This window comes from Anabrus simplex, chromosome 2 (genome assembly GCF_040414725.1).
Source record: "Anabrus simplex isolate iqAnaSimp1 chromosome 2, ASM4041472v1, whole genome shotgun sequence".
In the NCBI taxonomy this organism is placed as follows: domain Eukaryota; kingdom Metazoa; phylum Arthropoda; class Insecta; order Orthoptera; family Tettigoniidae; genus Anabrus; species Anabrus simplex.
In genome coordinates, this window is record NC_090266.1 from 876,786,403 (window position 1) to 876,802,288 (window position 15,886).

Genomic DNA, 15,886 nt, shown 5'->3' on the forward strand with positions numbered 1-15,886 from the left:
TAACTCAAGAAAAGAAGTTATAATTGTTAAATTAGAAAGAAAATAGGCCCACAGAATCTGTGTAAGAGAAATGAGACTGAGAAAGGTGAGAAATCCAATTCTCTTGGCAGAGGACAGGAATCTAAGAACCCATATCCTTGACAAAATACACTTGATAAATAACCTGTCTGTGGTTTGGACATTCACTGCATACAACAGATTTAACGCAACATACGAAATGTTATCTTCAGTTGTATATTCTTAGGATTTCGAAGTTTGGGGAAAAGAAAAGCCATGTACATAAGCAAAAAGAATATTTAATAATTACCAGGATCAAAATCCAGGGGCAACTCAGTTTTCAGCAATGGCAGATCTTTGAAGTTGATTTGGGATATATTACAATCCACTCCAGTACTACGTAGAAGATTGTGATCATGGGAAACGACAACATATCCATCCTTCGTCAGATGACAATCCAACTCCAGCATATCTGTTCCAGCCTCCACAGCCCTGCAAAAAAAAAATTAATGTAACTTCAAAGTAATTTTTAAAATCGTTGGAACATAACAGTTAGTCTCATATTTAGTGCATGTGAAGTTTGTCTTTTGACTTGTGTTGCTATAGTTTCTGTACTAGTAGCGTGTGCATTTATATTTGATTTGGGCTAGGATCAGCAAGAAGCCATGCCTTATAGTTATGAACTATCCCAGCATTCACCTGGAACTGCAGTGATAAAACACTTTAGGGCAAACAAGAATAGCATTTGAAGCCATTTCCCTCCCCAATTTTCTTGATGAGACAGTTCTTAAGAGCAGCCCCAATATAGCAAAAGTAAATTGAATGCTCATTTATCTACTATACTTACATGCCAAAATCTATACGGTCCTTTAGTGAGATATCAACAGATTTTTCACTAACTCCACATGGACTAAAAGGATGAAAACTAAGCATATGTAATTTTGCATAAACAGGACAAATGTGCCAAATGTTGACTGTAAATATTTCTTTTAACTTATCAAAACAAACCTACTTAATACCTATACATGGTTTTGTTTAGTCATTCATAATAAACTCATTCTCGTTAATAATAAGCCAGGCATAGAAAGATTGAAAGGCACAGATAATTGGGTAAAAACAATGACCAGTCAGTGTGGGAAGAGGGAGAAATAGAAGGAAAACACAAAAATACAAGGACAATCTTCACATCTTCAAATAGAATGGTTTTCTCCTCATCAATCTCAGTTCTTCCACATCCAATTCATCTCAGCCCCTCGTTTCTGCTTCCCAGCTTCATCAGGAGGTTAGGATTCAAGACTCAAACAGGCCATCCTGACAGATCTTCAGTCTTGCTATAGGAAGCATAGCGTACATGAAAGCCAGATACACACACCGAAAGGGAAGAGTGAACACAGGTGGTAAAATACTACGAATACAGGATAAGTACAAAAGGAAAAAAGGACCCATTAAGTCAATATAAGTAATGGAAAGGAACAAACAAGTGCAAATTAACAGATAAAAAGTATGAACAAGCTCATTGGGGGCTAAGAAGAAATGGACGTAGAAGACCTGGGACTGATGAAGAGCGAGCCAATCTGTCAGACGACAGTGTGTGAAAGTGTGGAGGTTGTCCTAGTTCTCTTGTATTTTCTTTCTATTTCTCTCTCTTCCCACACCGACATGTCAATGTATTCATCTTATTATTGTACCCGGATGAGATAGGCCCTAGATATCATGATTTCTTGATTATAATATAAATACAGATATATGGGAATGATAAATTACGTACAGTGTCAGTTTTGTGTGGACGGAAGAATTTCAACATAGTCAGACATATCGCGACAGTCCGTCGCCACAGTTAAGCTTGTCATTATGGGGAGAATGTTTCTTGGTCAGAAGCTAAGAGGATTAAATCTAGAGCTTACAACAACAGAAGTAATGACTACACGGAAGTGAAAGAATATTTATTTCTGAACAAGGGCGAGCAAGGTGCATCACCGATACCGAGAATATGACGTACCAGTATTTTCCAACGCCTCGAGGCATTTTGTGTTGTCAGGTTGCAACGAAGAGATTTTAAACTAACCGATGCGGTGTTGACCAATGGAAAAATTTATCAGAGGCTTGCAGATAAACCAACATAAGAGTAACTCAGAGTGAACTCCAGTTAGCTTCTCCGATAACAATAATTAAATTATTCCAACCACAGAATTGAATAGAGGGGATTTTTGTGATATCATTCCCGTGTTGATAAATAGTAATTGTAATAAATTAAAGTAATGAATTCTTGGAAATGACCCACGCTATCTCGCCATTGGTCAAGATGAGCACGCCATCAGGGACGCCGACTTCGCACGCGAAAGGTGGAGGACAGGAATTAAGTGATATTTCCATGATCACCGAACGATATGAGTTCAGAATACGACACATGAATGTGTATCGCAAGTTTAGTAAGTGGGATAAATCAAGAAATCCAAATCCACCTGCATATGCCAATTTAGGATAACCAACCCCCCTCCCCATGAGATGACCAGGGATGACCTCGACGGGAAACCATATCGTCCATAAATAACCAGTAGTGGGACCTCACATCACCCACCCAAGGACGAGCTGACAGCCGTGGTGAAAGGACGTACGTGCCTCTCGCTGCGCTCTCTCTCCCCTTGCCAGGCGCTCAGTACTTCTCAAGTGCTAACCAGGCAGCTGTACTTATTAGTACGACTTCGGAAAAGCATTTGTCTGAGCTGAGCACTTCTCAGTGCTCGCTCTTTCTCTTTCAGAGTTTATTACAGGAGGACCAGGATGGACAACCAGGCGGATTCGATGACGACCCAGGAACGGGCGGTGGCGATCGGGCTCCTACTCCGAGATCTCTTCACCGGCACGACACGACACCGGAGAGCAACACGGAGCCGCAGATGCTGGAACCAGTGCCGGAGCTGCCGCAGGAGGAGCCGGAGATCGAGGTGGAGACGGAGCCGTACAGGAACGGGTGTGAACCCCCTAATGGCTTCTTCTTCTCCGAAGGCTACAACGACCCGGCGCACGAAGCGCTGCTCGTGTACTACAGGCCGGGGCGCCCTGTAACTTCTGAACGGGGCCTCGTCCTGGACAGAATGCGGCGCCCTCACCGAGGAGGCAGGATCATCTCGACAACCATGGCCGTTGAGAGCTTCCTACCAAGATTCCTCATTATACGGCATCACGACCAGGAGCGGATGTGCGACACGGTGAGGGAGCTTTCTTCTCTGTTCCAGGTCATCCGTCTACCAGGGAGGGACGGAGTGCCAGGGATGAACACCGGCGCAGTCAGGGCCACGACGGAGACCATGGAGACGCCGAGGCGGTTAAGGAATAGGGCGGTTAACACCGACCTAGTCCTGGCCATCCAGCCAGCGACCAGCGACGCCACCACGGAGGTGGAGCATGACACCCCCTGGCGCTGCGACTGTGCGACCCAGGCTGAGCGGCTCGGTACTGCGAAGTGGACGCAGACCGCTCCTCCATGGACCACCTCCACGAAGTGGACGCAGACTCAGGCCTACCAGGAAAGATCTGTTACCCGGGCGCAATCCAGGAAAGTGCCCGAGACGACAGACTGCTGCACTTCAGTGGATGAGGACGCCCCCTGGCATTCTGAGGCTGCTGTACAGGCCCAGCCTGCCAGCATGTCTATCGAGCTGCAGACCTCGATGTGCGCCGTACAGGACAGGGAACGCAGTCAAGTGTCAGCACCGACCGACGACGCCGCCACCGCCAGCCAGGAGAAGGAAGAGGACGGCGACGCAGCAGAGCCACCAGCTACCCCGGGGTCACCAGGCCGGGAGGAGTGTCACCAGGACGAGGCCTCTTCCCCTGCCGAGAAGACACGTCCGGGAAGAAGAAGACGACGCCGGACAACGAAGCAGATGGCGGCGACGCCGGCCCACCAGGGAGGGCCGCCCAGCCGCAACGCAAGACTGCTCCCAGGACAGCAGTCAACCGAGGAGCCAATCAGGAGAGGACCTCAGCGTGTAGCGGTAGCGGCAGTCAGGTCAGAGTAAAACGTCCCCCTCAGCAGCTCTTGCAGTGTTTCCGCTGTCTGAGGTGGGGCCACCGTCAAGTAGCTGTGGACTCCAAGTGAAGTGCAACCGCTGTAGTGGTGATCACCACCACACGGCCTGCGCAACACTTAAGGAGGCGCCGGTGTGCGCCAATTGCGCGGGAGGACACCCGCCCTCCCACCGCAGTTGCCCAGTCTACAGGGCCATGGCGCGGGCAGAGAGAAGGGAGGCCCGGCGCCATGACACACCCCCTTCCAGGAGGCCCCCGCCTCGGCGGGCTTGGCCTCATTCTCCGGGATCGGAGACTGGGTACGAGGTACCCCAAGGAGGTGGAGTCGTGCGTCGGGCCCTAGTGGTACTCGACGCATGGCTCCGCAGCCGGCAAGGACCGCGCTAGTCACAGCAGTGCCCAGACGGACTGATCCCCAGGCGATGGAATGGCAAGGAAAAATAGCATGTCGGAGGCCATATAGATTGAGGCGTTGGTCACGCGGGGGGAGCGGGCTTCGCCCCCCCCCCCCCGAAAAAAACCTCACATCACCCAGTTGTTACCAGTCACCAGTTGTGACTAGTCGAGCTTCACATCAACCAGTCGTTTGAAATAATTTGTTACGCTGACACGGTGACTCCGTAATTCAGTACCAGAATACTCATTATAGATTTTGTTAGAGTGAAAGTACGTTAGTAGTCATGAAGGTGAAGACGAACAGTGATAATTATTCAGTATATCGAGTGTAAATTATCAGTATCACTCTATGTGAAATTAATACATTTCTCAACATTTCATGTGTTGGAATTTAAAGGATCGACAGGAACGCCGATAATACTTTTTGAAGGCAGTGTTCAGAGCCTGAAATAAATATTTCATGATAGACGGTGTAACAATTATTGTAGCAGGGAACTGTAGGAGCGAGGTGATCACAAGACGGCATCGTATACTTCAGGAAGTGCGGATTGAAGAACGCGATACGCGCCAGTTCAAATGAAACGACACTTCGTCGTAATGTGTCACGACGTGTGATTCGGTCTCAAGGAAGAATAATTGTGCATATGTAATGGGTCTAGAGGCACCTATAAGTGTTTTTTTCTTCTTGTATAAATTAATGTAAATTCTGTAAGTAAGGTATTAATCATGGATAGTCACCCAGAAGTGTTTTATTGTGTTAAATTTTTAAAGTGCGATATTATGGACGAGTAAATTACCATGGGGCCAGGAGGCTTCTCATCCGCTACGAGACAATGGAATTCTACATAGGAATGAGTACACAAATTTAATATTTGGGGATGTTATCGCGACTAAACGGGGTTCAATGTAGATTAATTATGGTTACTTAACATGGTCCGCCTCCCAAATCCATGATTTTAATTTTTTTGTTAGACGGACGAACTAATTTATATTAACGTAATAATGGGTTAGATTAATTAATTTGAGTATTTGTTTGTTGTATATAATGTAAATATGGGATATATTTCTTTCAACTAATGCATGCTGTTTGTAATACTTTGATTTAAGTTCATTGCAAGTGTTAAATTCCTTTTTGTGCTAACCCATTTATTTGATTTCAATCACTGCGGTGATTATTTGTATTTTAGTTAGGAATATTTTCTACCAGACAGCCAGATTATGAAAGTGCCAGGGTATGTAAAATTTGTGTTGCGTACGGAAGGTCATAAAATTAATAATAATAATAATAATAATAATAATAATAATAATAATAATAATGTTCTATGTGCTTTGGGCGTTCGTAAGTTCTATATAATAATAATGCTCGGTGTGTTTGCAAGAAATAATAATAATAATAATAATAATAATAATAATAATATTAATAATAATAATAATAATAATAATAATGTTTGTGAGTTGGCAAAGTAAACAATAATAATAATAATAATAATAATAATAATAATAATGACAGTGCTTCGTGAGTTAGCTAGTGCAAATAATAATCAATGTGGAGATGACATGTAGCGTTAAAGAATTTAATTCGCGTAGTCAGTTTGATTTTACGTAAATTGTTGATTTCACATTTGGACTTTATTTTAACCATTAAAATTTGTTTAAAAGCGATAAAGGCACGTGAATTAGAATGGTCACGATATGTGGAAATCCCAGAGTGGTTTGAGCCCATATTTAGAGTTGGAAGTCATGAGGGACGAATATCCGGCTTGAAATAAATTGAGCCGTACTGTTTGTAATGATGAAATAGATGAATCTCAAGGCCTAAGATGATATAAAATGCATATTCCGGTGTTATGAGTGGCAGAATCCACGCACCGAGGATTAATTTACGAACTGAATGTTTAAAGAGTTCCAATAAAAGGAAATGGACTTTAAATTGGAAGGAATAGTTTAGCAATCGCCGGCATTGGAGGTATTTGCCCAGTCGCGATGTGCCATAGGTTGTGAGATGTGTCTTGGGAGGACGTGTGTCCCCATATAAATTAACGGCAGTACGAAACTGAAGGTACGGTCCCGAATACAGTGTTGTCCCGACCGACATAAAGCAGATCTTGGTGGTTCATAACGGGATTTAACATATGTGACTAAATTCTAAAGAGTGGAAATTAAAATATCAACTTTCCATTTTAATAATAATAATCCAAGTGAATCTTGTCTTAAATCAATTGCTTAGTGCCAAAGTAGACTGAAATTGTAAAAGCTTAGGCATTAACCATAAATATCGCTAACGGTAGTGTAAAACGTGAAATTAAGATACTATAATAATAATAATAATAATAATAATATAAAGAGGAATAATAATGGGAAGAATTTATTTGATTAATTTGAGAATAATTATGGTGAGATCAATGTAAGATATTAATCCCATGATGAATAAGTGATGCGATAATGATAATCTCCACTGATGGAAATAATAATAATAATAATAATAATAATAATAATAATAATGATAATAATAATAATAATAATAATAATAATAATAATAATAATAATAATAATGAAAAGTTGAAGAAGCAGAAGATGAAGAACTTGCAATAGTATTTTGAGAATAATAATTATGACGGAAAATTAAGAGATTTTTGGACGATGATTCATTGTAACGAAAATAATAATAATAATAATAATAATTTATTAGGAAACTGGTAATAAATTTATGCGGATAAATTACGAGGAAGAACGACCCTTCGTTTGAAACGTCGGCAAGGGTTGGCATATAATCATCCCGGATGACAAATGATAATAATCAAATATAGGATTATAATTGAAATTAATGATAATAATAAATTAATTGATGGTAATCACAGAATATTATAATGATCAGATAAAGAATGATAATTATATCATTTAATAATCATAGGAGGATATGATAGGGACAGTCGTCATGTGTCGAACTGCTCAGAACCAGATGTTGGTTTTTCATGGGGGAGATTGTTAGCGGTAGATACGAAGATAACCCACGGACTGCACATGTCTTCATTGTCAGATCATAGTAATGAACCTTTCCTGTACGTCTTGTCGTATTGACAAGTGTAAATATTGAAAAAGGCTTTGAGTTAATGAACTCTACCTGGCGTGTTTGTGAATCTGTATATAATAGGCTAGAGTTTGTCCGTACTATAAATTCCCGTTTTTTCGAGACGATAACATTTCTACGGTGGGTGTCCGGCTCACCAGAATGTACATACCGGAAGTGTCTCATGTCCAAACGGAACGAGGAGATGACAGTAAATAGTTACTGTCATGCCTTCGTCTCCGAAAGAAGATCTCCAGCGATGAAACGTCCACTCATACGGATGTGAATTCGACCCCCAGTAACGAATTGGGGCGAATTCATCAAATGTTTTACACTACCAGAGTAGTGAGGTAAATCCAAGTAGTATGTCATTTATTTTTCAGGATGGAAGTGTCCCAATGTAATAATTGTCATCATGTGTAGTTTGCAAAATAAGTGAATCAATTGCTCCTCATTGCAATTTCAATAGGAAACAGTTTCCGTATCTTTTTTATTGTAGTTAGTCCAGTATGCCCATGGAATTTAAGTTGTCACTTCCCAGTCCTATTGTGGAGTCAAAAATTTGTATCCATGAATGAGTCGTCCCCCGTTACCTTAATTTGCATGCCCCGTTCATCCCTGTGTTCATTTGATGCGCCGATATATAATTAGATTTTCTTTATTAAATGTATTATTTATCTTTTTCGAACTGATCACCCCTGAGATTAATGCTAGTCTGGGACTCAGGAAGAGAGCGGGTGCATTATGCATATATCTATCTATATAAAATAATTGTCCTGACTGACTGACTGATTCATCATCGCCGAGCCAAAACTACTGGACATAAAGAAATGAAATTTTGGGAATATATTCATGATAGATGTAGGTGCTCGCTAAGAGAGGATTTTTGGATATTCCGTCGTTAAAGGGGTGAAAATGGGGATGAAATTTTAAAATGAGTGTATCTATATCTCAAAACTTTAATAGTTTACAGACGTAAAAATTGGTATTTACAGTAGGGCCCACGAGAGTTGAAGTCTGACGTTTAGCGCCTCCGGCGAGAAAAAGTTGACTAACGCTGCTCGAAAATGGCCTGTTGCTATGACAACGATAACAGAGTTGCAACATTTTAGGACGCTATCACCACGTGGGTTGGCTTGCTCTCAGTCGCTTTTGTGATATTATTCCGAATGTTACTGTGTTAGCTGTGCTAGTTGTTGCTGCTTAATGTGTTTGTTTTCAGAATATTAAGTTAGGTGTTAGTTTATTTCTTTAAGTTTATCAGTGGCTAGTTGTTCAGTTTTCCTAGTTTTGTTCGTCTGTAGATGTTAGCGGTCTTTTAGTGTGACTATAGTGTTAGTGTGAAGTACTCCATTATTCGTTAAGAATCCGTGTGGTTTTATTTGATCGGTTCTTTTGAGTGTTTAACAATGACTTCCAAGTCAAAAGAAACGCCAAAAAATACAACTGGCCGAGGTGTGACTGTTCGAAGCCAGGGAAGAGAGATGATTGTGTCAGTGCGGGATTTATTTGAAAGGGAAGCAGACAGTATTAAGGAAACAGGATCTCCTCTAATTCCTTTCAACAAAGTTCAGGAACGCACTGCCAGAGCCATGGGAATTAGCAAAAGTACTGTTTGGAGGGTCTCAAAGGAGAAATTCACTTCCCCAGAAGAGAAATTAACAACTCCAGGTAAAAATAGGCCTAGGTGCGCGAACATTACGAGCATTGATTCATTCCAGGAGGATGCTATTCGTCGCCATGTGTATGATTATTATATTAGGCGGGAGCATCCCACTGTTAAAAAATTACTGTCCTCTCTGAAACGGAGTAAGTTATTTCGTGGAGAAAGAACGTCTCTGCAGAGATTATTACACAAAATCGGTTTCGAGAACAGACGAATTAATGGAAGGATTCTTTTACTCGAAAGAGGTGACATTGTTTCCAAAAGATGTGAATTTTTAAAGAAAATTCGGGGGGGAAATTTTAGGGATATCGTATGGCTTGACGAAACTTGGGTGAATGCTGGGCACATGAAGTCAAAGGGATGGACTGATGGCACGTTGCAAGGGATTATGGCTGGTGCTACCGGGAAGGGAGGAAGATTTATAATCGTGCATGCCGGGACGTGTGACGGTTTTGTAACCAACGCTCTCCTACTATTTAAATCGAAAAGAACTGGAGATTACCATGAAGAGATGGACCACGATAGGTTTTTAAAGTGGTTCGAACAACAGTTACTGCCATACAAAGTCAAACAGTGTCATTATAATGGACAATGCCCCATATCACACTGCTCAGATAGACAAGGCACCTACAATGTCGTGCAGAAAGGATGAAATGATCGAGTGGCTCGTTAGGCATGGCATTGAAGTAGACCGCACTATGACGAAGGGACTTCTTTTGAGTGTCATTGATAACGTTAAGCCCAGGATTCCTCGGTATTATGTCGATGAACTTGCTAGGAAACATGGCCACGAAGTCATTAGGCTACCACCTTACCACTGCCACTTCAATCCCATAGAACTCATATGGGCTCAAGTAAAAGATTATGTTGCCAGCAACAACAAATCATTCACCATGCCAGAGGTCGCAAGACTTGTCGTTGAAGGCATTGGTCAGGTAACGCGGGCAAACTGGAAGGATGCCGTAGGACATGTAGAAAGGGAAATAGAAAAGGCGCAGAAACGGGAAGGATGTATTGACAGTGGAGTGGACGATTTAATTATTCATTTAGGCAGTTCTTCAAGCTCCAGTGAAAATGAAACGGAATGTGAAAGTGACAGTGACAACGAGCAGGATAGTACAGGAGAGGATATGGATGGGATAGAGCCCCTTCTAGATGACTGATTGCTGTCGGCAGAGCAGTGAGTACTTTTTTTAAAACAAATATTTCAGTTCAGTGTTTTGTATACATTACATGTCTGTACATTTTATTGCTATTTTCTGAGCAATTACGGGGGAAAGTCTAAATGTCTCCTTAATTCCATTATTGTCATTCATATTCCGACTGATTTCTTTTCTCGATGAAGTATCGTTTTCCTATTGTGTTCATTATACCGTAGTTTATTCCTGAATTGTACAGGTACCGTTAACAATCGGCGTTAAATAATAAAAAAAGCTATCAGTATGGGTAGTGTTGTTCTATACTGTAATTACCATGTGCATTTGTTGAGGTTATTGTCAGAAACTGATGTTTTTGTTAGTGATTATGAAATCTTTTATATATATCGATAATGTCGTGTTCTGTCTTAAATGCTGGAATTATTAACACGAGCTTAGGAACCGGTCAAGGATAAATGAATTGCATTAGGCCATGCCTACATGTTTTATTAAACACTCAGCCTGTCTGAAAGGGTGGTAGGCCGCAGATGGAAGTAACTATGACAACGCAGCGTACTTCATAGTTACAGCTTTCGCCGCTCACCTGTCAGACTTCAACTCTCGTGGGCCCTACTGTAGAATCTTCTTTAAAAATAAGGAAACACGTATTTTTTGTTTTCGGAAAATCCCAATTTGAGGGGTGAAAAAGGGTGAAAAAGCGGTTGAATGCCTTTAATCAGGATACCGGTACAAAACTGAAGATATTACAGACCTGAAAATTGGTACTTTTGATCACTTCTAAAAATAAGGATACACGTATTTTTTGTTTTTGGAAAATCCAATTAATGGGAGGGTGAAAAGGGGGTGAATTTTTAAAATGAGTGCTTCTATATCTCAAAACTTTGAAAGTTTACAGATATAAAAATTAGTATTTAGAATCTTCATTAAAATAAAGAAAAACCTATTTTTTGTTTTCGGAAAATCCCAATAGGAGGGGTGAAAAGGGGTGAAAAAAGGGTTGAATGCCTCTAATGAGGATACTTATATCTCAGAAACTGAAGATATTACAGATCTGAAAATTGGTGTTTGGGATCTTCTTTAAAAATAAAGATATACGTATTTTTTGTTTTTGGAAAATCCAATTAATGGGGGGGTGAAAAGGGGATGAATTTTTAAAATGAGAGTATCTATATCTCAAAACCTCCAAAGTTTATAGATGTAAAAATTGGTATTTAGAATCTCCTTTAAAAATAAAGAAACATGTATTTTTCGTTTTTGGAAAATCCCAATAGGAAGGGTGGAAAAGAGTGAAAAAAATGGTTGAATGCCTTTAATGTGGTGGGGTGATTTTTTTAAAGACTATATCTAAAGAATATCTGAGAAACGTAAAATGTTATAGACGTAAAAAGTGGGTATTTGGCATCTCCTGTAAGTGTAAAGAAACATAGGTGATTTGTTTTTGGAAACTCCACTTAAGGGGAACTAAAAAGGGGTGAAATTTTAAAATGAGAATTTCTGCAGTATATCTCAAAAAACGTCACATGTTACAGAAGTGAAAATGGCATTTTTTATCTCTATTAAAAATAAAGAAACGTGTATTTTTACTTTTCGGAAATACCACTTGGGTGGTTGGGGGGGGGGTGTAAAAGTGACTGATAATGGTGCTGAATTAATTAATTAGGCTACCGATATCTCAAAATGAAGATGTTACAGACGTGAAATATGATATTTGGAATCTGTTTTAAAAGTAAAGAAACACGTATTCTCGGAAAATCCAATGAAGGGGGGGGGGAGGTTAAAGAATTGAAAAATTAATTGACTTAATTGTATGAGAATACATACATCTAATAAAAACTAAAGTTGTTACAGACGTGAAAATTGGTATTTGGATCTCCTTTAAAACAAAGAAAAACGCGTTTTGGGGAGGAGCGTGAAATCATCTTGGGGGTGGGAGTGAAAAGGATTTGAATTCCTTTCATGAGGACACATAAATCAAAAACTGAAGAAGTTAGAGTCGTGATAATTGTATTTAGAAGATCCTTTACTATTAAAGAAACAAGTATTTTTTGCCGGAAAATTCACTTGGGGGGAGGGGAGTGTGATAGGAAGTGAAAATAAGTGAATTATTTTTATGGGGATACTTAGGCTATACCTCAAAACTGAAGGTAATAGACGTGAACATTGGTGTTTGGAATCTCTAAACGTAAAGAAACACGCCTTCTTTTAATTTTTTTTGGGGGGGGGGTTAATAAACTTAACGGCGGTGGGGTGTAAATGGAGGTGAGGCCAATTGATTTTACTGTTCATAATGTACTTATAAGGAGCCTCCATTGCTCAGGCGGCAGCGCGTCGGCCCTTCACAGCTGGGTTCCGTGGTTCAAATCCCGTCACTCCATGTGACATTCGTGCTGCACAAAACGGAAGCTGGACAGGTTTTTCTCCGGATACTCCGGTTTTCACTGTCATCATTCATTCCAGCAACACTGTCCAATATTTCATTTAATTTGTCATTCATCTATCATTGCCCCAGAGGAGTGCTTCGGCAGCCGACACAATTCCTATTGTCGCCGATAGATGGGGCTTTATGCATTCCATTCCTGGCCCTGTCTAATGACTGGAAACAGGCTGTAGATTTTCGATGTACTTATTCTGATCATAAACCGATCATTTTTAATCTTTCCTGGGTTCGTTTTCGACAGCCATATTTTCCTTCGGGGAACGTTCTTAGATTACAGTAGATTCTCCTGGCATATAAATAAACATTTAAACACATTTAAAATAAACTATAGGAATGAGATTGACCGTCCAATTGTGCACCTCTATAATAAGGTCAATAATGCATGGAAGTAAGTCAATCGCATCGCCAGTAATCCCGCACACTTGCCTCCGCGCGACAATGGTGCTGGTCACATTGTCAACAATGACAATGGCAGCAGATGTAATTTACTGCCAAGTAGCGGTCTTGCATCTTGCTGTGGGGTCCAGAACATCTATAATAATAATAACAATAATAATAATAATAATAATGTTCTGGACCGTCGTCAAGTCTGTGGCTTGGTTCTAAAAGGGCCAATGTCAAGAATCTTAGTTTTGAGTTATAAGCTTCTGAATATTTTCTGCCATTTTCTGACAAATATTAACAATTTATTTGTTGGCTATTCGTTGCTATCATTATTGTAAATTAACTTAACTAAGGCTTATTTTTAAATACTAAATTTCTAGAATTTTCAAATTCAAAATTAAAGGACTTAAGAGGACATTGGCCCTTTTTAATATCATGAACTCTCTTATTATTTGACATTGGCCCTTTGGACTTCTGGGTCAAATACACTAAATACCAAGAAACAGGTCATTTTAAGATAAATATTTCCGTATATTCATTAATTAAATAATTTTATTCATTCATCAATAATTTAATAACTGATAGCAAATGTTACATCTTCCAGAAATCACATTTTGTCACCATAAAATTTCATAATTTAATTATGAAAACACGGTTTAATCTCGAAATCAGGGGGAGAACTGTTTATTCACATTTCTTAATATAAAAAATATTGCACATACACTACGGCTGATACTGTAAAAGAAGAAACAAAAACATGTATCACTCGTTTCCATCATCATCACCATCCTGATCCTCCCCCTCATAAAATATCAGTTCATCTCTTTCATCTGACTCTGTATTGGCTCTCAGGTGACTGATGAACTGCATGTAGAATGGACGACTGCTTATGTTGATGTATGGAAGGAGATCCTTTAAGTCTTAATTTCTTTTCTGGAATGGGAATGATGGCATCAGAAACAGGTGCGAGTTCTGGCATCGACAAACGTCGAGTTTTCTTTCTGTTCAGATCTATCATCTTGAATGATTCTTCAGAGGAGTAACTATGTTTGTAGGAAACGATTCCTGGTATATCTGAGTGATACTTCATCCACTTTATCTTGTTCCAAACGACAGGATTCCCTTCTGTGTTAATTTTCTTGTACAGATAATGACTTCTCATCAAGTCTATTAAACCTGTAGAAATCCTTTTGCTCCAGCTCTATTGCAGTTATGGGTGGCTTTCGGGGAACCATGCGTATTAATTTGGCCCAGTCTCTTGGCAGTTCCACTTCAACAGTTGTTGTTTTCTTTGTCTTCTCAATGGCTGCGTGAATAGAATCAGCTTCCAAGTGAGTATGTCCAACTTCAAGAAACTTGTGGTTGATTTCCAAACGTCTTCCCTGAATCATAAATTCTTCCACTACTCTCAGAAACATGATTGCAACAAAAATATTTTTATTTTGTCCAGTACACGAATCATTATACAGGTGTACCTCCACAATTTCGTCAGGCAGTTTCAGCAAATAATCATATAGACAAGAAGCTATTTCCTGGCCACCTCTTCCTGCAACTCTTTCATTCCAAATGTAACACACTGGTGAACATTCTTTAAGTCCTTTTACATAGATCGTCAAGTTGAAGGTCCAAAGTTGTCTTTTGTAAAATGCCACACCACAACGTAGAAAAGGTGTGGGTAGACATTTCTGCAAATCAAAGGCCAGGGTTACAACTTTGGAATTCTGCTCAGCTTTCTTTTTATCACTTTCTTTCTGACCATAACCAGCCCAGGCTAAATCCAAATGTTGCTGTCGTTCCATTTCAACCTTACAACGTTGAGCATCATCAGTACAATTGTTGAGTAACACGACGTATTTGTCACATTTTGCACACGTGTCAGTCTTCCGTTTGTGAAAGCTAAGATTAAAACAGGTCACAAAAACTCTTCGATAACATGCTTCACTTCTTGGCTTCACACCTTTGGTTTGGCAGAATTCTGGATAGAGCCGGTACATTGCTGAAATACTCAAGTCTGGAGATAAATATTTCTTAGAAGAATGAGATCGTGAATAATGACTTTCGTAGGAAGGAAACATGTTAATATGTTCCTTTATTAAATCAATGTCATCGGAAGGAACTTTTGGATGATTTGAATGTTTACCACGTCCATCTTCAGAACACACTCCTCCTTCAGAGCTCCGTATTTTCTCCACAATTACTCTTACCTTCTTTTGTGTTAAACAAAATGTATTAAGGAACATATTCTGACATACTTCTAGCTTAGTTGGCAAGGAAGCCATGTAAAGAAAGTACTTTCTGGAATATTTTCGTCTGCTTGCAGTTCCTTCAGGTTTATTCCTTAAACGCTCCACATGTTTCTTTTCCTCATACACATGATTAGCTATGAACTGATTTTGAGCTTCTGGGGACAATTTGTAATATTCCATGAACATTTTTTCTCTCTCATTGTCACTTACTTTTTCTCCGCAATTTTTCCTGCACTTGCACGACGATTTCATAACCTTAGCAGGTATAACTTTTCCTTTCGATGTCACATATTGCTTTCCTTGAGTTTTCAGTTCTTTCCTCTGATTTTTCCCCATAATTTTTGGTTTTGCTTTCTTTTTCTGGACGAATCTTGTGGATCACATTTCTTCCTCCCCCTTCCACTGAACTTTGTTGTTTCATTGTCAGGCTGCTGTTGAATTTGATAAATTTTTTCAGTCAAAGATATTTTAGCTATCATTCGTACAGCTTTATTCCCTCCGTCA

General features: G+C 39.9%; 1 protein-coding gene across 1 annotated transcript in view; it reads right to left on the bottom strand.

Moving 5' to 3' along the window:
• The window catches only part of LOC136864532 (lysophospholipase D GDPD1), a 316,094-nt gene that overhangs the window by 250,129 nt on the left and 50,079 nt on the right, over positions 1-15,886 (bottom strand). The window contains exon 3 of the mRNA XM_068226316.1: positions 308-489. Within this exon, the coding sequence (XP_068082417.1) occupies positions 308-489 (182 nt within the window). The remainder of the gene's footprint in view (positions 1-307; positions 490-15,886) is intronic.